The 24,123-nt window shown below is 37.9% G+C and overlaps 1 protein-coding gene across 8 annotated transcripts in view; it reads left to right on the forward strand.

Moving 5' to 3' along the window:
* The window catches only part of ATP2B1 (ATPase plasma membrane Ca2+ transporting 1), a 121,051-nt gene that overhangs the window by 93,720 nt on the left and 3,208 nt on the right, over positions 1-24,123 (forward strand). For 2 of the 8 annotated variants that reach the window (XM_032346795.1, XM_032346796.1), the window contains exons 12-21: positions 1,344-1,581; positions 6,031-6,210; positions 6,932-7,019; positions 7,391-7,497; positions 13,366-13,557; positions 13,820-14,033; positions 14,472-14,683; positions 18,348-18,455; positions 20,391-20,573; positions 20,964-21,050. In XM_032346795.1, coding sequence (XP_032202686.1) covers positions 1,344-1,581; positions 6,031-6,210; positions 6,932-7,019; positions 7,391-7,497; positions 13,366-13,557; positions 13,820-14,033; positions 14,472-14,683; positions 18,348-18,455; positions 20,391-20,573; positions 20,964-21,050 — 1,609 coding nt within the window. The other 6 variants (XR_004286725.1, XR_004286726.1, XM_032346799.1 and 3 more) reach the window with 6 other exon arrangements.

Raw genomic sequence — 24,123 nt, forward strand, 5'->3', positions numbered from 1 at the left:
GTGGCAGATAGGTGATCCAGGGAAGATTTTTGTACCAAAACCAGTCAAGCCTTTTGCCCACCAGCTCTGAGACAGTGAAATGAAAGGACACATGTGAAACACCTAGCTTGGGGTCCAATAGCTAGTAGTCCCCCAGTAATATTTACATTTTGTTGTAGGGGTTCTTACACGTTAGGTTAAGCAGAAAAAATTAAGTGGGTCAGAGGATACATCTGGAGTGGTTTCTTTCATCAGGTGGTAGAAGGAGCAAATCTGTGATGGAAGATAATTCTTACATCAGGAAGAAAGGTGGGTTGGCAGCAAGGAGAGGATGGACTGGAGACAGATAATAATTTAAAAAGCTATTACAGTAGCTCTAGCTTGAAGTAAGAGCCAGGAGAAGGCAGTAGCAGAGTGGGAACAGAAAGGAGAGGCAACATTGAGGAGACTGTTAAGAGGTCCAATATGTGGGACTTAGGAGCTGATACTGTGTAGGTGATGGGAAAAGGAAGTGTGCAGGTGAGATTTTTAGATTTACGTGGAAATGAGTGGGGCGGGTGTTGATACGGAGGAGGCAGCGTTTAGACTTGCACGTGATAGGTCTAAGGTGTTGCTCCAGCATCCCTGTGGAGCTCCTCAGCAGTGATGGAGAGCTTTGGAAAACCATCAAAACAGAAGACGTGGATTTGGCCATCACCGCCTAGAAGCAGAAGGAGGTGGCATCACAAGGGAGAGGGGCAGAGCATGGAGTCATAAAAAATAAACTTTAAATAGGGAAGTACATCGTGTGACTTCTGTTCACTACATAATTAAAATTGTGTAGTTAGTGTCACTGAAGATAAAACTATTTTGGCATTATGTCTCTCGTTTCAGTAGAATGCTTACTTTAACAATAAGTTATTATTTTCTTTCATGGCTAAAACAATATAGGTGATGAAACAGCATCTCAGGTAAGGGGTTGATTGAATTTGATATTTTACTTTAAAAGAAGAATATTTATGAATTTTGTGTTAATGCCTGATTCTGTACCAGGATGGACAGTTGTGTAATTTATTCTCCTCTGCCACTAGAGGTTCTTTGTGAAATTTTAAAAGCATTGCATTTCCAAAAGAGAAAGTTTAGAGAATATCTAGAATAACTGATAAGGCGGAGAACTGTAAAACGAGAACCATAAAAACTAGATCTGTTGTATAAAGGGAAAGGTAAAAAGCCAGTGTGATTTAAGTCTGTGGAAATGCAGCATACATAATTCTCTAAATTCCTAGTATCAGATCCCATGATTTCTAGCCCTTCCAGTTCACTTAAATGGCATTAACCATTATTTTTGTTAATTATTGATGTTTGGATTCAACATTTCCTTTTAGGTGTTTCAAAATCTTGAGTGCTAATGGTGAGGCAAAAGTGTTCAGACCAAGGGACCGTGATGATATTGTAAAAACAGTGATTGAACCGATGGCATCAGAAGGCTTGAGAACCATATGTCTTGCATTCAGAGATTTCCCAGCAGGAGAACCCGAACCAGAGTGGGATAATGAAAATGATATTGTCACCGGCCTCACGTGCATTGCTGTTGTGGGGATTGAAGACCCTGTGAGACCTGAGGTGGTGAAACGTTCTGTGCTCTGCATGTGCGCAATCTTTAACCCTAGGGGATCCAGGCACTGGCTGGGACCAGCTTTCTAGTAACATTCTTGGTGTTTGTGATTTTATTGTTTTTTCTTGGGTGAATCCAAAATAGGTGAAAAAAACAGTGCTTGCGATGTATATGCTACTTACTGATGGTTTTTAATTAGACTGCTTCTCTTTGGGATTTTATGTACTGATAGCACCATAACCTAACACGGTGCCTTGAGCTGGGTAGGTTTTTCAGTTGATATTTATATTAAGTAACAGATGTATTAAGTTACTTGTTTTCATGGTCTCTAGACCAGTGTTCAGTAGAACTTTCTTGTGATGATAGAAGTTTTCTATATGTTAAGTTTTCTATATGTTCTCTACAGTAGTTCTTTGCCACATGTGACTTCTGAGTTTTGGAAGCATGGCTAGTTAAACTGAAAAAAAAAAAGAGTTTTCTGTACTTTATTTAATTTGAATTTAAACATCCTAGTACCATATTTGACAGCATGCATCTATACACTTTGCTTGGCTTCTTTAAATTGTTTATTTTAAAGGTTATTGAGCAACTGCTAAATGAGCCAGGCATTGTACTAGGGTAATCTTTATAGACTTAAAGATTTTTGAAATCCAGTCCCTGGCCTCAAAGAAGTCACTCTTGGGTGGGAATGCACAAACATGTAAACATAATCCAGGATGTTAGTACATTGTTAGGTTTATCCAGAGCATGTTATTTGGGCACAGAACATGAGCCCCCAACTTTGTTTAAAGCAATAACATCTTTTTAATGAATTCTTAAATGAATTCTGTGTGCCAGATACTAGGCCAGCTGCCTTACATATGTTACTTCATTTAATGTTTACCTCTGTGACATTACTCTCATTTAACAGATGAGAAAAAAAAAAAATCAAGGTGTATAGAGGTTAGCTCTAGACCATAGAACTAAACTATTACGTTTAAATCTGGCTTTGTCTAAAAGGTGTACTGAAAACACTGCTATGCTCTGTGAACCACTGAAGGGGTCAAGTAAGACTTCTGGGAGGTTAATTACCTATCTGAGTCTTAACGGATGCGGTGTTAGCTGAACCTCAAGGGACAGTTGTAAGCACATTCTGAGCAAAGCAGCAACATGAGTAAAAGCACAAAGGCAAAAGCAGCTTTTGTTCAATGACTCTCAGCTAACTGATTCAACAATACCCAGTGTATTATATTAGGTACTTCTTTAGGAATTGGAAATAGTGCAGTAAACAAAATAGTCATGAAATTTGTCTTCTAGAGAAGACAACCAAACAGACAAAATGATAAATTTTTGGACAGTATGCCAAGTGAAAATATATTCTGTAAGGAATAAGACTTGGTCCCTGCCCTCAGTGGTTTTACATTCTGGTTGGCATATGGGGGTAGTTGGGAGGGTGATACCAGATACGACAATTACAAGAGTGAAAAGGGCTATAAAGGGTATGCTCAGGGTGATGAAATTAGGTGACTTAGACACATTAGGAGATCTCTGAGGATATGACATTTGAACTGAGATCTGATGGAGGAAAGGGAGCCAGCCATATTAACAGCTGCAAGAAGAATATTCAGGCAAATGGAACAAAAAATTCAGAGAGAGCGTTGAGCGTGGGAAAGTATTAACTATTTCAAAGTTAGAAAGGAGGCCAGTATGGCCGTAAGTGTCGACAAGAAGGGACAGATAAGATTATCTTTGGTCTTACAAAACATATGGGTTGTGAATTTTATTCTAAAACTCAGTGGGAAGTAATTAAAGAAATTCAGGCTGGGAAGTAACACAATTTGTGTAATTAAAATACTCTTTGAGGTACTGTGTAAGAAATAGAAGAGGAAGTAAAGCAGAGAAGGGATTATCATAGTGATCCTAGGAAGAGATGATCATGGCTTAGCACTACATACAGTGTGGCAGGGAAGACAAAAAGAGAGGGCTGATTTCAAAGTAAATGGAGGTAAAACCAATAGGAATGAATCTGTTGGGTTTGGATATATGATTCTTGACATTTTTTAGGTGTCTGAATCACCCTAATGTACATCCTGTAGGCAGTTGGACCTAGTAGCCTGAAAGGAGCCTAGTCTGGGAAATTCACCCAGGGGGCTCCAGGAGCTCTCCTAAGGAGAGTCTAGCTCCACAAGTAGATGTCTTACAGAGGAGAGACAGTCAGTCTTCCATTACTAGCTGAGGGGTAGACGATATTATTGAAGGAGTAGGAGAATCAAGCTGCCCTCTGTTCAGAAATAATGAAATACCCAGGTGGGTGATGTTTGCCTTTGGTCAAAAGGAAACCAAAGTTTTAAGCATTGATTTATGGCTTAGCTCTTACCTAGATGTAGTATTAGATCAGGGTGTCTACAGCTTTTGTCCTCTGGAAAGTAGATTGCTGTTCTCATGCTTTTGGCATTGAGGTTGATTAAGAGTTTCATCTTTTTTTTAAACATGAAAGTGGCACTTAATTTTTGTTTTTAGTATCACAATATGAGATGGATACTTTGAGACTAATATGAGACAATGTAATATAAAACCGCTTTCTGTGAGTGGGTATTGTGGACTGCATTTCTGATACAGAGAATTTTGATTAGATATCTAGAATAAATTCAGCTTTATTAAATTTGCATAGGTACTTGAACAAGGTAATTGGCTTCTCTTCAATTTCTTATTGTAAAAGTGGAGGTGGTTTGTGGGCTTTATTTGAAGATATTTGGTATGGTTAGTGGGCCATTCATAAATGTTAGTTTGCCCTTCTTTAATATTATTTGCCACATGGTTTTAACCCGACACCAGTTTCTCTCTTTTATTCATTGTCCCCCTATTCCAAGTGATCTCAGGATACCACCCAATCATTGAGTGCTTGGGTGGGTGGACAATTTTGGGTTACTTTTCATCCAAATGAGATATCTGGATATACATTACATTTTTTTGATAACCAATGTTTTCAAAATCAAATGTTGATTTTTTAAAAATAATAGATGCATGTGCTGTACGAAGACACAATTTTGTCTAGGTAGGCCATGAAAGCTATTCAGAGACATTACATTTAAACTGTATTTACAGTAGAAGTCATAAACCATCAGTCTGCAAGGCCAAATTTAGCCTTCAGTCAGATTTTCCTTGGACTGTGTGTGTGTGTGTGTGTGTGTAAAGTATTATGTATTGAGAAAGCATACACAAATGTAGCTTTCTACTTTCTCTTAAAGTTATAGGTTCTATCAACATTGGGCATTTATTCCATCATAGCAAAAAAAAAAAAAAAAAAAAAAGGCTAAAGCCAAGTAGCTTTCTCATTAGGCATTAGTTTGGGGTTCTGTGTTTTTCTCATTTATGTTACCCACATGGCTCTATAGGTGTTTGCATTTGCAGCCTCTGCTCCAGAGGAATCAGTACGGATATCTTGATAGAGAAGAGCAGGAAGTATTCTCTAGGCAAAGGGAATTGCCAGAAGTAGAGAAACAGAAACAATATGTATTTAATTCATCCATCAGACTGTCTTGTAGAGAAAAATTTTAGATAAATTTAGAAATTACTTTGAGGTTCAATGTGAAACTCTGTTATACTAAGAACTTTGCGGCTTAATAGTGTAACAGTTGAGAAATTGTCATGTATTTTTAAGAAAATCTATTAGAAAAATAATTCTATCATCAGGTATATCAGATGTTTTACAGGAGAAACAAACATAAAGACAGGGATACCAATTAGAAAGCTATTTTGGTAGTTGAGGCAACAAGCAGGGGAGACAAGGTACAGGGAAGGTTTGAGGTAGAATCCACAGGACTCATTGTCATTTAAAGATGGGTAGAATAAGAGATTGGAAGAGCTCAGATGACCCCTAGGTTTCTGTTAGGTAGGTTTTAAAAAACCTGCCCCCCCCCCCACCCCCCCCCCCCCCCCCCCCGTCTTTGGACTCCCAGATTCCTCTGTTCACTTCTCTGATGAAATTATGAGCTCAGCATTCACAATGAGATGGGAGAAAGATGTAGATTGGAAAATTATTAGCACAAACATGACAGTTAAATGTACAAGAATAAGTAGGGTAATCCTTAAAAAGATACAGAGTGGGAGGGGAAAAGTGAGCCACCTTAACCCTAAAGAGCACACCCCAGCATTTTACTCTGGTGTTGTCTGGGCAGTAAAACCAGAAAGCCAACCAAAAAAGAACCTCATAATAGTTGGGGGTGGGGGAGCATTTTAAGAAGCCTTTGGTAAATAAATAATGCAAACAAGTTAAGTAGGATCATAACTGAAAATGAAGCCTGAACTAGGACTGTGGCAATGGAAGAGGATAGAAGAGATTATTGGGAGTAATTCAAGAAATATTGAATATCTTGAGATGAAAGTAAAATGGTCATTGTTTGTGGAACTATGCAGTAATGCATTATTTGGAAATACTCATTTTCTTTCGTAATATGAATTTTTTCTTTGTAAACCAGGTACCAGAGGCAATAAAGAAGTGTCAGAGGGCTGGAATTACTGTGCGGATGGTTACTGGTGATAATATTAATACTGCTCGGGCTATTGCTACCAAATGTGGTATTTTACATCCGGGGGAAGATTTTCTATGCCTCGAAGGTAAAGATTTCAACAGAAGAATACGAAATGAAAAAGGAGAGGTAAGGGCTTCTTTAGTTTTTGTGTTGATGTATTTTTCATATATTAGAATTTCATTCAACCAATAACATATTGAATATGCACTGTGGGTTACGTATCACAAATGAGGGAAAGCAGCCTACACCTAAGAAGCAAAACGTTTTAGCACGTGAAAGAGATTAGTGATAGAGAAATTTGTCCTAAAGGGAGTGAGCACTTCTTTTTTTTTAGTCTAGGCCAATTTCAGAAGTATAATATATATAAGCGAGTATGGGAGGAAGAGTTGGGAAAGGCTGATACAGAGCATATTTTAAGACACCTCAAATTCTTTGCTTTTCATACTGTTTTAAGTTGTTTTTATTTTCATAGGCTGTGGGAAGATTTTCAAAATTAGATCTTATAATGGTGTGTGTGTGTGTTTGTGTGTGTATATATATATACATATATATATATGTATATATATATAAATAAAAAATAGTGGTTCTCAACCTGGAGTATACATTAGAGTGACCCAGAGAGCCTTTTAAAAACTGATTGCTAGGGCCCCAACCCAGAGGATTTGATAAAATGATAGGCTTGAGGCCTTGCTAAAAAAATCTGCATTTCTGACAAGTTCCCTTGAGTTGCTGATGGTGCTGGTCTGTTAACCACGCTCTTGAGAACTGCTGATACATATGCCAGATAGCTAATTTGGGAATTATAAAACTAATTTGGGTACATTTTAACTTTCACGAATATTTATAGATTGAGCAAGAGCGGATAGACAAGATTTGGCCAAAGCTTCGAGTACTTGCCAGATCATCTCCTACTGACAAACACACACTGGTTAAAGGTGAGTGGATTTTACGGCTAATTCACCGTTTGTTCATACAGAACTGTGTTCTGTTTCCCAAAGTAATAATAGATACTGAACAGTAGATTGGATCTTGGATATTATCTCTTTCAGTAAAATCTAAATACATTTCCTTTTGACACCTTCCGTGAACTGTGTTTATCCTCATTAAAACAGGATATTGCTCTTCGTGTAACCTTAGTTTCTGGACTTGGTCCTTGTCCAACACCTCAGCAGTTTCCATTTCTCTGTATTTGTTTGTTTATTTTTAACATCGAGTCTGTAAAACTGGCTGGTCAGGGTCCTCTGCAGAATCACCTTGTTAATTAAAGGGGATATTTTTACAGCACAAATATTTACTTTTTTTTCAGGTATAATTGACAGCACTGTGTCGGAACAACGCCAGGTTGTAGCTGTAACTGGTGACGGTACAAATGATGGCCCAGCACTGAAGAAAGCTGATGTTGGATTTGCAATGGTATGAACTTAACCTGTTTAATATTCAGAAGTAATTTACTGGCTAAGTTGTTTGTTACTAGATTGCAACTAACTTTTTTCACTTATTTGAGAGTGAGCGCATGAGTAGGGGAAGGGCCAGAGGGAGAGGGAGAAGCTGCTTCCTGCCTGTGTGAAGCCTGACACAGGGCTGGATCCCAGGACCCTGAGATTGTGACATGAGCCAAAATCAGGCGCTTAACCCACTGAGCCACCCAGGAGCCCCACTGTTGATTTTAAACACTGTCCTTTAAGATTTGACTGAAAATAGTATGTGCCTAAATTAGTTTGTAAATCTGAATAGTTTGTAACCATGTTCATTTGATGCAGTGAAATCTGGCTAGAAGGTGACTCTTGAAGAACTATAACATCAAGCATTTACCTTGTACTCTGCAAAATATATAAATACCTGTTGTCTGATCTGAACCTTACAACAATCTTCTTAAGCAGGAGACAGGCTTTGAATAAAAGAGAGAGAGAAAGTATATATGTGTGTGTGTGTGTGTGAGTTAAAAATATAATTGAGAATCTTCTGTTCCACTGAAGATGTCTGTTAAGAGTAACTGAACGTCATCATTTCATGTATAATAGCTATAGTCCTTTTTTGATTGTAAAAAACCTGCCCCCCCAAGTTTTCTATTTAGATTCGATTATTTAAAGTGTTAGAAAACTTCAGCATTTCATTTTTATATTCTTTCACACTAGCCATAGTACTGATGAAGTACTTATTATAAAATTGATATCATGAAATACAGATGCTACATAAATGTTTAGTGCCTGAAATTAGGTTGTTTTATATTTCTGAATCGATTTCTTATAGCTTTTCAGTGTTGGAATGAATCTTTGTACCTTCAGTGCCATAGAAAACAAATATTCTAATTTTAACTTACTTTTTTGAAAGTACAGGTCTATAATCACAATTCCCAAATCTAAAAATCTGAAAACTGAAATTTCTTCTCTAAATTCGCAACAGACTCTTTTGACTCCAAGACATAATTCTGAATGGATGTGAGGACTTTTTGTCCCACTTATCATGAACAATCATAGCCATTGTATAGATACTAATGTTTTTATGGGGTGCTGATCCCCTCTGGGAAAATTTGTGGTGGGATATAAGTGCGTCATTATCTTTCTAAAATGTGGGAGACTTGAATTCCGAAACATAGTCTGGGCCCACAGGTTTCAGATACAAGAAAACATGTGCGTACCAGGATTTATTTGTATAATTTGTCCCCCTGTTAGTGTGTTGCTAAGATAGGGAGGTAGCAGAACCATCACCATGGTGGCAGGCTTTCAGCAGGCATGGGAGGGATAGAAGGAGGAAATTATGTGGGTGAAGTGCTCTCAGCCCCTAGCAGTGAACCCAGAGCTCCCCACCCTGCCCTACTGCAGACTCATTACGGCTGGCAGCACATCTGTCTGAACTTCTGAAGATTTGTGCGAAGTAGCTTAAGGGAGAAGGAATACTGAGGTCCTGTCCCTTTGGCTGTGGGCACGTAGGATTCTTGTTCATTGTAGGAACACACGATCACTCTCTGCTGCTCTGAGCACTTAGCAGGACTCTGACTTTTCATTGGGACAGCTGACCAAGAGGGCATTGATTTACAGTTCATTTTAAAAAATAAAAAGCTTGCTTCCCAGACCTTCAGTGTTTTAAGGCAGATGCTAAGGACTTTCAGTGCACACAGGTAAATATAGTATTACAAACAGAAACACAGTACAGTGACTGCTTTGTTTCACTTGGAAGCCCTGACATTTTAGGCCCGTGGTACCACCTTTTTTTAAAGTAGCACGTCAAAAATCTAAATCTGTTTTAGAAGACAGAAGGAATGACTTGAATGTCAAAGCACTCAGTCAAGCCGGAGTTTACTTTATGTATTTATTCAGTTGTCCAATTTCATATTTTAAAACTGCAGGACAAAATTATTTGACTTGAGTTTTTAATAAATACCTGCAAGAAATTGCTACTGGTTAGTCCCTATTAAATTTCTCTTCCTTTGCAGGCAGAAATAGCATTTTAGAATACTATCTGTATATCCTCTGTGTGTGTGTGTGTGTGTGTGTGTGTGTGTGTGTATATTTATACACACTATATATACTTAGAAAAGTCAACATTGAAATAAAATTTTTGACAATAAAATAAGATTTGCAGAAGGCCTCTAATATAAGTATATGATTAGGTTGCAAAGAGGTCTGGCTTTATCTCTGTATAGCCGCTTGCCATAGATTCCTTTTGATTTGCAAGCTTTTATGGGTACATTTAAAATAATGACTATATTATGTTATTATATTACATTATTCTTACCAAAATTCAGCCAACCATAACATACAGTTATCTCTGTCTTCAAAGCCTGAATTCCATGATGCATTTCTATAACCAAATACATCTTTGGTAGTATAATCTTCCCTAAGGTAATTAAAATACTGTCCTTTTAAACTTTGGATTAGTAAAGGATTTGTTTGTTTATTCTCCACATATTAAGAAGCAGTTTTCAGTATTCTGGTCCAGAAACATTAGAAGTGAGTAGTTGTCTCCTCGAGGTTCAGCACACAGGGGAATAAGTACTCAGAGCATAGTGGCAGCCAGGGAAGGACCAGACACAACACAAGGTGTATGTCAAGGAGGGAGACTCTGCCTGGAGAGACTGGGAAAGGTTAAGGGACGGAGAAGAGGAAATGGAGAAGTACAGTGCAGGGACCCTCGTGAGCTACAAGAAGTTGAACTTGTCTAGAAGGGGTGTGCTGTTGGAGGAGAATGGGCCATGAAGTCGGGTAGATCGGCAGGCAGCACCTGCAAAGAGCCTTGAATACTGACATAAGGAGTTTGTTCTTTTATCCAGTACATCAGCCCCACCCAGACAGTCTTCTGATGGAGTAAGAGAAGTTTGGAGACTTCCATGCATGGTGGCACACAACTCAGAGCTCATAAAAAAAGCTATTTAACTTTTTCTGGTGGAAGTTCCCCAGACTTACTTGACAGTGGAACTCATTTTTATTTGGACACCATTTAACATCTCAAAATTGCTTCTTATATTTTGAAGGATTTTGAACAAGGGAGTGATGAGATTTGCATATGAAAAAGATGGGAAATGATTAGAGGCAGGAAGACCTGTGAGGTTTAGATGTGTTAAATATGTTGTACATTAAAAGTAAAATATTCTGATTAGAAGTTAGAGGCTAAAATTTTAAATTTAAATTGTTCCCTCATGGAAAATTTTTGAGAAAAACTTGAGCTTTGTTTTTGTGTTATCAATACATTAAATGGATTTAAAAAGTCAAGCCATTTTATAAGTCTTATTGCTTAAGCCCCCTACTTCTTCCAGTTTTTTGTTTTTTGTTTTTTGTGGGGTTTTTTTTGACAAAAGGAAACCAACTATTTTAGCTCTTTGTTTCCCTTATTTGTTTGCCTCCCTATATTTAAATTACATGATGGTGCTTTTTTATTTGTTTACAATAAAGCACTTGCTACTGACATCTCACTGGCGAAGACAAATATTTGACACTTCCACGGGCACACCAGGCACATACTGCTTCCCCTCCGTAACGCATACTACACAGGACCTACCCTGTCATTCTTGCTCCAGAATTAGATCATAATTTCCGATAGACCAGTATACAGTCCTTATTGCGACTATAAATGCTGTTCTTTTTTTTTTTTTCAATATTTTATTTATTTATTTGAGGGAGAATGAGTGAGAGAGCATGAGAGCTCTCCAAGGAGCTGGGAACCCGATGCGGGACTCGATCCTGGAAGTCCGGGATCATGACCTGAGCCGAACGCAGTTGTTCAACCAACTGAGCCACCCAGGCACCCTATAAATGCTGTTCTTTCTTTTTTTTTTTAATTTTTTTTTTTTTTAAGATTTTATTTATTTATTTGACAGAGAGAGATCACAAGCAGGCAGAGAGAGAGGAGGAAGCAGGCTCCCCGCTGAGCAGAGAGCCCGATGCGGGGCTTGATCCCAGGGCTCCAAGACCACAACCCAAGCCGAAGGCAGCGGCTCAACCCACTGACCCACCCAGGAACCCCTCCACCATTTCTTCTTTTGGAACATCTACCACCGTCCCCAATCCCAGTTCTTGAACTGCTTGGACTCATTATCTTGTGGGGTTTTTTTTTTTTTTTTTTCCAGCTTACCATACCTTTATCATCTTGCTATATTTTCAGGGACATTTCCTTAGTTTCTGAGTTGTTGTTGTTGTTAAGTTTCTGTGATCATATATTTAATCTCCAAGAGTTATTTTTCGATCACTGACTTTTTTGCCCTTGTTTTAGTATTCTGTTCATGTTTCACTGATGTGCCTTTTACCTCTGTAAGGATTTGGCTTCTTAAATAAGCTTTCATCTCGGCAAAGTCTGTTTGGGTTTCATCTTTCGTCCGATGTCAGGTAGTTGATTCTTGGTTGTCTCTGCGTATTTACCGGTGGAAAGCTGGAAAGCCTCGGGGCTATGTGTGGGATTTGTCAACGAGAAGCTTCTCGGTAAAGTGATCTGGCTTGGCTATTTCACTTCCTTAGTGTACCTTGAATTGTAGTATTTTCAGGTCTTTTCTCTTCAGATGATCAAATTTCCCAGAAAAGAATCTTCAAATCTGTTACCTAGGGGGCACTCCTGAATACTGGTGTTCTAGAAAACAAGTAGAGAAAAGGAGGTGGTGGTCTCAATACTCATTAAGCAGAGTTAGCCTTAACCCCTTTTTTCTTTTAGTAGCACACCCCTGTACTCAGCAGTGCTTGGTACCTCCTCCCCGCCTCCCCACAGTCTGCACTGTCTTTGTCATACCCTCTCGGATAAATTACCAGGCAGTCTTCTTCCAGGTCAGAGGGCATGGCAAATTGCCACTTGGTTGCATGGACCTGGGAACAGGCCTTGAGAACTTAGCTGCCTTTTCCTCTAATTTTGTTGTTAACATAAAACACACATACAGAAAAGTGCATAAGTCATAAATGTACAACTGAATGGATTATCACAAGGGAGCAAACCTGTTCTGTGTAAGGCGAGAAATAGATTGTTACCTGAAGCTTCAATCACGCTGTCTTCTAAACATTGCCCTGCCTCTCTGTGAAGATAACTAGTATTCTGAAGATTACTTTTGTCTGTTTCCAAACTGTCAACCTGAGAATCTTACATGTATTTTGAGTCCAGCATCCTCTCTTCATCATTATGCTTATGAAATTCATCTGTGTTGTATATCACTGTAGCTCACTCATTATTAATCTACAGCTTGCTAACCCATGCTATTCTACTCTTGATGGACAGAGTTGTTCTTAGTTTGGACCTTCTGGGTACTTCTTCAGTGTCTTTGCTAGACTTTTAAGAAGTCCTTCAATTTTTATTCACACTTTTACCCCTCCTTCCAGTGCTGCCTGGTGCTGCCAAGTACTGAGCCTTATGTAGGAAAGTCTGTTGTGCAAAGAAAGTTTCCTCTGCTTTCCCTACTCTTGGCATGGGATTCCGCTCTGTGGGGTCTGCCAGCCTACTTACTATTTGCTTATCTCCTCTCCGGCCTCTTAAGATTTCCTTGCAGGATGTCCTTTCCCACTAACTTGGATTTTGTTAAGTTTTTATTTTAATACACCTTTTTGTGCGACTTTTAGGGAGGAACTTGGCTGATGCATTCTTTTTTTAAACCCAACTTGAACCTTACTCTTTGTTCGATTTTGGTTTAGGTAAAATCGCTTTCTGAGAGATACTGTAGAATAACTAAATTACCTTTTTTTACAGTGAATGTCAGTCATTAGTCATTCAGTATAATGGCAAATTTTGGTTTATCGCATACTGCTGCCCTTTTGGATACTTAAGCGTGGTATTTCAAACGTTTAGTCTAATTCACAGCATTTTTCTTCTTAGGGTATCGCTGGAACGGACGTAGCTAAAGAAGCTTCTGACATCATTCTCACGGATGACAACTTCACAAGCATCGTTAAAGCGGTGATGTGGGGACGAAATGTCTATGACAGCATCTCCAAGTTTCTTCAGTTCCAGCTCACTGTTAACGTGGTCGCAGTGATAGTTGCTTTCACGGGCGCCTGTATTACTCAAGTAGGTTCACAGTTGTTCTTGTTGTAGTTATTGTTGTTGTTTTTCATTAAAACATGTTTGTTTTAAAGCAAAAATGTGTGTATAAGCTACCGTTTTAAAGTACTTAAACATTTGAATAACCTGAAGCTTAGCAATGTAGGTTAATTAATATGAAAATGTTATCCTGTTCTGTTCTTTGAGTTTTTAACTACAAAAGGCTTCCTGAGAATTGCTGAGTCCCTGAATAGTTGTGAATTTCTATTAGGAAACCTATCTTTTCTAGGATTCACCGCTTAAGGCTGTGCAGATGCTGTGGGTAAACCTCATAATGGATACGCTCGCTTCCCTGGCTCTGGCAACTGAACCCCCCACTGAATCTCTCTTGCTTCGGAAGCCTTATGGTAGAAATAAGCCTCTCATCTCACGCACCATGATGAAGAATATTTTGGGTCATGCATTCTATCAACTTGTAGTAGTCTTTACACTCTTATTCGCTGGTAAGAATTCAATGCCTGATAAAGCTTCGGTTGTTTTTGTTCCAAGCTAATACCGTCCCAGATGTTTGAATGTTGCAGATTCTTCAAGAACATAAGTTCTGTTTCTGACTGCCCATGTATCTTTCCTTTCTCCTCTTTGTCAGTGGATGTTGCTTAGGGAAGCACTATGATAGACAGTGGGAGGAAGTAAAAAGATTCCTGATTTTTTTTGGTCCTGGCTCTGCCACTAACTTAAATATCGTAGTTTTGGGGTTTCGGCGTCCACACCTGTAAAACAATGGATTTGTACTAGATGACCCCAGGTTTCTTCCAACTTAACCCGTGCTGTTATTCGAGATCAAATAAAGCTCTGGCTAGGTTGTATTATTGCATACTTTTCTTGAAATGTTAAATTGTTTTGTATGATAATTACAAAGTAGTAATTTTTCATTCTTTCAGGAGAAAAGTTTTTTGATATTGATAGTGGAAGAAATGCTCCTTTGCATGCTCCTCCTTCGGAACATTATACTATTGTTTTTAATACCTTTGTGCTGATGCAACTTTTCAACGAAATAAATGCCCGGAAAATTCACGGTGAAAGAAATGTGTTCGAAGGAATCTTTAATAATGCCATCTTCTGCACAATTGTTTTAGGCACTTTTGTGGTACAGGTGGGTAATTGGAAAAGATAGTTTCGAATTTGATGATCATGTAGGAGATATTAGATAAACAGCTTGTTCCCAGAAATTGTTCGCTGCATGTGTGGGGCTTCTATATATTGTCTTAATGACACCCTAAAAGATTTTAAATACCATACGTCAAGTTAAAATATGCTGTATCCTGAAATCCCACATTGAGCAGAGTATATAAAGCTAATACTATTTTAATTGCACTACTGATTCTGTGGTTGTGGTACTTTACACATAAGCTGATACCGATTGTTTATATCATTATCAAAACTCTTATAATTTTAATGTTACTTAAGGCAAATCTTACTGTTTACCAGTTTCTAGCCTAGCTAGAGTGATCACTTAATGGCTTCGAGCAGTTGATAGTAATTGTATCTACGGTTACATTTATTAAATAATAGTAGTTGAAATGAATATTCTAAGATTCACCTGATTCTGAATGCTGTTTCCTGAGTTGGTACATGCTAGTTTTTGATTTTGTAATACAGCTGACTCTTGAACAACACGGGATGGCGGACCAACTCCCACCCCGTCCCGGCCCCAGCCCACCCCTGCACAGTTGAAAATCTGAGTATAATTTTTGAACTTCCCCCAAAACTCTTAATAGCCTACTCTAGACCAGAAGCCTTACAAATAACATAAAATAGCCAACACATATTTTACATGTCATATATATATTCTTATAATAATGGAAGCTAGAGAAAAAAATGTTACCAAGAAATCATAAGGAGAAAATACATTTACAGTACTGTACTGTGTTTACTGAAAAAAATTTATGTATAAATGAACTTGGGCAATTTAAATAGTGTTGTTCAAGAGTTCCCTATACCATCAAAACAAGATTTAAAATTAAACAATGAGCTTGAAGGGGTCAGGCAGTGATGGAGCTTGTTTTGAAATGAAGACTGAAGAATTGTAAAGTTTATTCAGCCATGGCTTATGTACTCTAGGTACCAAAACCCTAGACTTAATTATTTCTGTTTTAGCTTTCAATTTCCATAAACTTTAGGGAAAATGTTGCTTACTTGCAACAAGTATTTGCTGGAAGTATTTTATTCAGGTTGTAAAGAAGTATCATTCATGACATGTTAAAATTGTAGCTTTTACTTGCTATAAAACTGGATTTATTTTATCTTCCTAATATATGAGGACTGCAGAAAATTTAACTGCCTCTCTATCAAGCAAATCTGGTAACTTGGTTCTCAGCAAAGATTGATATACCCAGAAGAGTTTAATGGGAGGGTATCATTCATCAGTGCCTTATATATAAGCCAGTACTACTCAAAAGTATAGTCTGTGGACCAGCTCCTGGTCCGTTTATTACAAGTCCACAGTGAGGTAAGAAGCATGTGTCAGACTATAAATCAGCAGCTTCATTAATCACCCTGTGTTTCAAGGAGGGTTTTTGTTTCGTTGCTGGAGGTGTGTGTTTGTAAGTAATAGCAGCGGTGATTCTGCTAAGCAAACATGCATCGATTTGTACACTAGTGCCTGTTCCTTATCTTCTTATCATGGAGTGGCACTTTGAATAGCACTTTTGTAGCCAGTTTTAGCTTGGTAGGAAAACATGGACCTTGATATACACATATCTCGTTCTGTTTACTTCTGAAACAGTCTAGCCAGAATCTTGATTGTAGAGCAGAGGTCCCTGAAGGGCTTCCTATTATAAATTGTATTCAATTTAATTTCTGTCTCTTTCACTTACTAGCTGATTTTTCTTCTTGCCTTTTTTTTTTTTGACAGATCATAAAGTACATAATAATCCAGAATTCTTTGTAAATATTTTATCTCCTACTTTCTAGCGATTAACACAGAATCAGTGTTTTCAAAATAACGTTTCACGAAACATTGGTTCCTTCGGTTGCTCTTACATCCTCAGATAAGTATAGGAAATATTGCCTATGTTACTACCTGTTGTAGTTTATTAAAGCAATATAACATTATAGTAACAAGTACAAACTTACGAGTCAGTCATGGGGTCAGATCGTTGCCTCTTAGTAACCATGTGACTCTCTGACAGGCTGCAGCTTCTTCATCTGTGAAATGGGGATAATATATATATGAGGCCGCATCACAGAATTACTGAGGCATTAAGGGAGACCATACACTCGGGAAGATCTGAGCTTACTCCCTGGGAGGGAGATATTCAAATGCTGGCTGCTTTTTTTCTTTTTTTTCTTTTTTCTCTTTTCTCTTGTTTAAATTAAATCAAAGGCTTTGAGAAATCCTACAGTTAAGAAACTTGTTGAACTCTGTTTAATGCTACTGCTTCCAAATTTTAGAAGGTAGCACCTGATGCAAGGCTCCCTGAGCACTCATTTTGGAAAATGGATCTGTGCACAGTTACACAGTTCTGTAGTATCCTGTTGATCTGAGGGATATATTAAAAGTATGTGGAAACTTAGTCCTTGTTCTTAGAAGTAAATGCCCTAAGTAATTAGGAAGTTTTATTCCTTACAACTCTAAAATAAAAGATTATTATTTCTTACAAAACTCAATCAATACAGTCATATCAGTCATTGATCATTTGCCCAGCATCTTAATACACCTTTCACGTCCTTATTAAGAATACCAAAAGATAAAGTTTAAATTTTAAAAAGAAAAGAAGAAATGGAAAACACTCAAATAAATAAATGTTGAGCTTTTGTGCTTGTTTTCTTGGTTTACCAAGGAAAATTATTTTAGTTTGATATCTCTATTAAAATCCAAGGAAGACTGCCAAATTAGTTATGATTGATTGGGAATCCATTGGTACAAGTGTAGAAATAATCCTGACTAAGAAAAACAGTGGAATTGACAAATACATATCACTTGAATTTGAAGTCTAGTACCGCTACAAAGATCGGAGTCCGTACCTTAAAAAGTTTTAAAATGTTGATACCAAATTGATTCTCTTTTACTTCGGTATTAGGCAGCTACTCACTGCCATGTCAAAGAGAAGCCTGTCAGACTCACAAGAGGGTGAATGTTGGTACTTATTTCTTAATATTCCTATGTATGGTCTTAGGTCTTTGAAAGTAAGGAGAGAAGCATAAGCACTGGATTAAGGATTTTATCTATGCCGGTCATTGGACTTCCCTCTTATTTATAAGGGGGAGCAAATTTCTGAGAGTGTACCACCTAAGTAAGCACCGTATCTCATAGAATTTTACGGATCACTTGTCCTCGTCCACCATTCCTGTTTGTCCGGACATCTAAATGTGAACTAAGAATGAACAGCTGTGTAGGTGGGAAACAAGAAAGATTGACTACCATGTTCCCTTTTCATAATATCTGGTCTTTTCCACAAAAGCTCACTGTCTTTTATGGAAAAGCATAAATTATTCAAAGAATTATATAATACAAGGGAATATAGTTACTTGGATCATACTGGAAACAACGTAAAGTTATTTTCCTGATCAGGAGAATTTTTTTTTTTTAACTGAACATAATCATTAAATATACATGCGTTTTAAATTTTGAGCAGAGATTTCAATTTATTTTCATTTGTCTTATTTTCAGCTGTGAATATGACAGTACACGTCACCATCAGGATAATCATTATTCAGCTTGAGTTTTAAAGGATACAGATTTGGGTAATTTTTGAAGTGTATGAAATGTCAAGTTTAAAAGATTTAAATAAATTTACTCTTGATTATTCCTCCAGATAATAATTGTGCAGTTTGGTGGAAAACCTTTCAGTTGTTCAGAACTTTCAATAGAACAGTGGCTATGGTCAATATTCCTAGGAATGGGAACGTTACTCTGGGGCCAGGTAAAAAGCTCATCATTTTTTGTTCAAACCTATAAAGTGATTTTTTTTCTTTTAAATTTCCAATGTGTATTTTCTTTAATCAATTCTGTTGCTTAATTCTAAGTAGTTGCCATTCTGGGTGAAGAAAGGGCATTCAGGGATATGTTTTTTTGTTTTTTTAATGTAGTATCTGTTCTCATATTATTATTATGGTTATGCCTATGTAATAAAACACTTCAAATTTCTTACATAGTTTTTTAATTTATTTTTTAGAACAAGTTTTACAACAGTTATTAAGAGGATGCATTTTTAACTGCTTAAGATGCTGGTATCTCTGTCTTTTGCTCTATGACCTATTTTTGCATTTTCAGAGAAAATATTTTTACAAAAATATTACGATGTTATACCTGAGACGTTTCATCGTTTTATTATGTAATTTAACCCAAAATATAGCTAAGAAAAAAAAAGCTCGAGTTTCAGTTCACTTAGAGGATGTTTCCATGAAAAAATAGTGGTATCTGGGTAAATGGGCCACAAAATGACATTTTCAGCTCTTTGGATTGACTGTAACAATATACGTATAAAGTACAATGCATGAAAAATAAGATATAGTTCATGTTTGGTATAGGCAGCTGACACGAAGGCATGTCATTAGTTTAAAAAGATAAGTGGTGTTGGTGTGTGCAGTGTTCATTTTAAGTCCGTTGCCATTACTATAAAAGTAACTGATTGTCTACTAACATTTTCATAAACGAAAGTTAACATATGTTATGATGTGTACCTGGTGTAAGCTTATGCACTGTCATTCTGCAAGTCAGTCTAAGTGAATGTCCAGGTTTTACTGAAACTTAACTCAATCTTTATGTGCCTTACCTTTTTCTTAATTAAGTTTCTAGGTTCTGAGGTTTCTCTTCTTACTCCTATTGCATGACTCATTAATAGAGATCTTCTTTTAAGTATTGGGATCCATACTCGGGCCACCTTTCTTTATTGATTACCATTCTAGTTATTTCATAATGTTCCCGCATAGGCAAAACAGAATCCCACAGCCTCCCAGACCATCTGGCTAATTGCAGGAAGAGGATATTCAGTACAACCAACATACCCAACGGGGATCAGCTCCTGGCTTTGGTTGACATTGCCTATTGATTTTACGTGTGTCCTGGTAGAAAGAGCACTGATCTTGGTTGTCAGGAGACCTGTTCCACCTTTGTGAAATGAGCTGGTTGGACTAGAAGGTCTTTAAGCAGTTCTGATCAGACCACGTGCTTGTTTCCTCCTGATAAGCCTGACTTCCTAAAGGAATGGCTATTAACACTCACAATTTAGTACATATTTATTACTATTTCTTGTCCTCTTTGTGTTTCCTGGGGCATCTGTTCCTGTTTGGTATCATGATCAATCAGTATTAATCCAGTTTTAAAGAGTTTCATCTTGTAAAAAAAAAAAAAAAAAAAGTGCATTTAAGAAACAGAAAAACTATGTTCAGTTTAACCTTGAAGATTTTGGGGGGGATTTTGGTATGTTTTTTCTCATTGAACTCTTTCAGCACTAATGAAAAATAAACTTGTTTTGCATCCAGTTAAGACCACCTGCCATTTTGGTTTTATTTTAAATAAATGTAATTAATTTGAGTTTAAAACTGAATATGTGTTTCAGAGCATGTTTGTGCACTTGACTGTCTTGAATGTCTCTCTTAAAATATGAAAGCTGTAATCAGGTTATTTCCACTCAGGAAAACTTCTTACCATTCCAACTTCAATCTTTTCTGTAGTTAAGAAGAGAACGTATTTTGTTGTTGTTCTGTGAAAGAAAGCCTAATGGACAGGATCTCACTGCTTCGTGGTAACAGTAGTGGGCCACACTTGCGACTTCTTACGCCTTTTGTATTGCGGTTGGTTGGTTTAATTTCATTCGGTTTTGATTTATTTCTAAGTTCTTTCCCCTGTGTTGTAGCTAATTTCAACAATTCCAACTAGCCGTTTAAAATTCCTAAAAGAAGCTGGTCATGGCACACAAAAGGAAGAAATCCCGGAGGAGGAGCTCGCAGAGGATGTGGAAGAGATTGACCACGCTGAAAGGGAGCTGCGGCGCGGGCAGATCTTGTGGTTTAGAGGTCTGAACAGAATCCAAACGCAGGTATGGGCCTGGTAGAGAGGTAGGAACGGTGACGGGAGCTGGGGGCCAAGGGCTCTGGGACCTGGGGAGGAGGTTTGAATGCGCTCCTTAACTTCCTTTCTAGCCTTCCCAACCCACAAAACGTATTCTTTTGAAAAAAATAATACTGGTGCCTGGAATGAGTGAAAATTTTAACTGATGGTGAAGGAATGTGTCTATATGCCCCCTCAGCTCCTTTTTTCCTAGCTTTTTCCCCCCACTCCATCTCAAAATGCTACTCTTGCGTATTTATCTGCTCTGTAAAAAGTGCCTTTTTCTTTACTTTTTATATGTTGATAGATGGAATGGTCCTTTCTCTTGTTCTCTCTCTCTCTTGCTGAGCAAGCTGTCACAATCTCTGATTCCTTGCAGATGGATGTAGTGAATGCTTTCCAGAGTGGAAGTTCCATTCAGGGAGCTCTAAGGCGGCAACCCTCCATCGCCAGCCAGCATCATGATGTAACAAATATTTCTACCCCTACACATGTAGTGTTTTCCTCTTCTACTGCTTCTACTACTGTGGGGTGTGAGTGTGTGTTCCTAAGTGCATGAAATTAACATTTCCTACTTCACACACCTAACGTTTCTCATTTTCTCCTTAATGTTTGAATTCATCGTTCAGGCTTTTCATAAAGCTTTCTTTTCGTAAAGTGGATTGAGACCTCAAAGTGTTGTCGTTGTTGTTGTTTTATTTCTTAGAGGGTTAGATAGGAGGTGGAACAGTTCAGCCAAAGATTAGATAGGAAACCCGTGAGCTTGTCTCTCTGCTAACTCTGATAGTTAATACGGGGAATAAAACTGTAGCTTAGAATTTGTGAAACTACTATAAATTTTTGAGTATATGCCTTTAAACATGTTTGTACTGCATGGTTTCGAAAAGCATGTGATTTGAAACTGATCTGTCAGAACCAAGGAATTATATTTTTAAAGCTAAAAATGAATCTAACATTTTTGACTTTTCATCTTGTTTAGTTGGCAAAGTTAAGTTGGTACCGTGAAGAAATGATCTCAGTATATGGCCCGTTGTTTGCCTTCTTAGCCTAGATTTTGTGGCCGTGCTTTGAATTTACTTATTTACTTACTTACGTATTTGTTTTTGAGACGGGGTCCCTGTGTAAGCTTCAAAATTCTTTGGTTTTTAATGGGTTTTTTTTTCATCTATATTATCAGTTTAATTTAAAATTACATCTTAGATAGAAATGTTCTATTAAGTTTTCCAAGGAAGTAGAGAAAGTATACCATTGATTGATTCTTAAATCTTATGACATGTCATAATTTCTGTTAATTGACTAGAATAATACATTTTCTTTCAGGTTTTCAGTAAATGGCAAATTCCCCAAAAGTCTTCTAACCTCTTGTCATCCTTACTGTGCACAGTAGATTCTCAGAATATTGGAGGCACTAATGATACAAAGCCCACCCCGTCATTCAGCCCATGCCTGAAATCCGCTGGAATACTTGTGCTTAATCTTGTATTTGGGCAGAGCCCCATCTTTTCCATCTGGTCCTCTGCCAGTTAAGGACTAGGAAACATGAGAAAGCTAGAGAGAGCGTAAACTGAAGAAGAAAGCAGTGCTGTTCTAAGGAGGACAGTTTACTCGTTGCCTGTTTGTTCACTGTTTGCATAAGCAATTTTCATTGGTCATTTCTGACAGTGTTGTAAAACAGGCAGAACAGGAACTGTGTCCCATTTTGCAGGTGTGAAAACTGACTTGGAAGTCTAAATGACTGGTCCATGGCTAATAAGCAGAGGCAGCATGATGTAGAGCAAAGAGTAATCAAGTACTCCTAAGGACAAAGGACTCTGTTCAGCTGGGCAGGATGTTCCGTTTACATACGTGGACAGATAGGAATCTTTCTTTTGAAAATTACCCTGCTTCTGTGCCTGACCTAAATGAAATGGTGTATGTAAATTGCCTGGCATGAGGCCTAGGACAGCTGATGTCAGGTATATCCCTCCCTCCCTCATCTGTGGATCTCCCATCGTTCCTGGCTCTTGAGGGTTTATTACCATTCATCCTTTCATCTACTGTTAATTAATGTTTCTGTGGTTGCAATGTGTAAACACGTACAGAAGGCCTGCCGTATGCCAGACCTGCGCTGGAAGCCCCAGACTTCGCAGTCTTGTATAGGAAACAAGCAAGCAGTTGAGGATTTCTACATGGTAATGAAACATGGAATTTTACAATAGAGTCCTTAACCCACTTTGGGAAATCAGGAAAAAGTACCCAAAGGAAGTAACCCAAGCTGACCTTTGATAAACGTTTACCAGTTGAGGAAAGCAGGCCTCAGTGACAGGTACTAAAAGTAATAAAATGTCAGGTGTTGGCGAGACTGGAGTGGAAAGCAGGGATAGGGCTTCTCTGGGTATCCTGTAAGGAGGATGCAAAATGAGACTTTGTCCTGAAAGACGCCCCTCAGAATTTTATTTTTCAAAAATTTCTAAGCGACAGACAAGTAGAAAGATGAATACCTGAATACACTTCACCTGGATTTACCACTTAATCGCTTATGATGTCTGCTTTATCTGTCTCTATATATTTATACTTATATTAGTGTATACATGTTTTCTGTACCTTGAAAGTAAGTGACAAATATCCTGACATTTCCGTGTCTTAATCCTTCATGTACCTCCTAAAACTAAGTCTCCTATATAATCATACTGTATTATCACATCCAAGAGATTTAACATTGGTATCTTTCTGTTGTGTGCAGTCCCTATTTGGATTTCTCCATTTGCCCCCCAAAATGTCCTCTATTAGAGCGATTTTGATCCTTTTTCTCTGTATGGATGTATGTATGTATGTATGTTTTGACATTGATTTTTTTGAAGAAACCAGGCCAGTTGTCTCATCCGGCATTATGGATCTAATTGTTTCCTCATGATTACTTCGTCTTAGACTTCCTAGACAGATGTAACTCGTGGGTGCTGCGTATTCATTTTTATTTCAGCAAGATCTTGGATAATTGACTCTTCCTTTGGAGGTTCTCACATGACCTTAGGTGTGCTCTCTTTACTGTATTTCTGTATAATTGTGTTCCAGACTTTACATTAACTGTCAGATCACCGAAGGCCCCTCCTGACTCAGAATCTGCAGTTTAACAAGATCCCCAGGTGCTTCGCATGCACATTAAAGTGTGACAAGCCCTGGCATGACATTGATACTTGTGCACTAACACGGTTTTAAGTTTGTACTTGTATTAACTCACTAATGACTCTCCCGTGACAACCCTGTAAGGTAGGTACCACTGTTACTTCCCATTTTATAGTTGAGGAAATCGGTTTGTCCAGGGTTCCTCAGCTGGCAGGTAGCAGAGCTGGAATTCACACCCAGACCTTTAACCTCTGTCTTCCTCGCTTCACCATGCTACACTCTTCCTAGAGCTAAGTGAGCAAGAAGTAAAGCAGCCTCCAGCAGGCAGGGCTTGGTAAATGCAGGAAGATAGCTTTGAGGAGAGATATTTTAATCAGTTTTAATCAGAACTGAGCGAGCGTATGTTGTGTTGCAAATGGTAGAATTCCCTTCTTCTT

Source organism: Mustela erminea, chromosome 6 (assembly GCF_009829155.1).
Source record: "Mustela erminea isolate mMusErm1 chromosome 6, mMusErm1.Pri, whole genome shotgun sequence".
In the NCBI taxonomy this organism is placed as follows: Eukaryota; Metazoa; Chordata; class Mammalia; order Carnivora; family Mustelidae; genus Mustela; species Mustela erminea.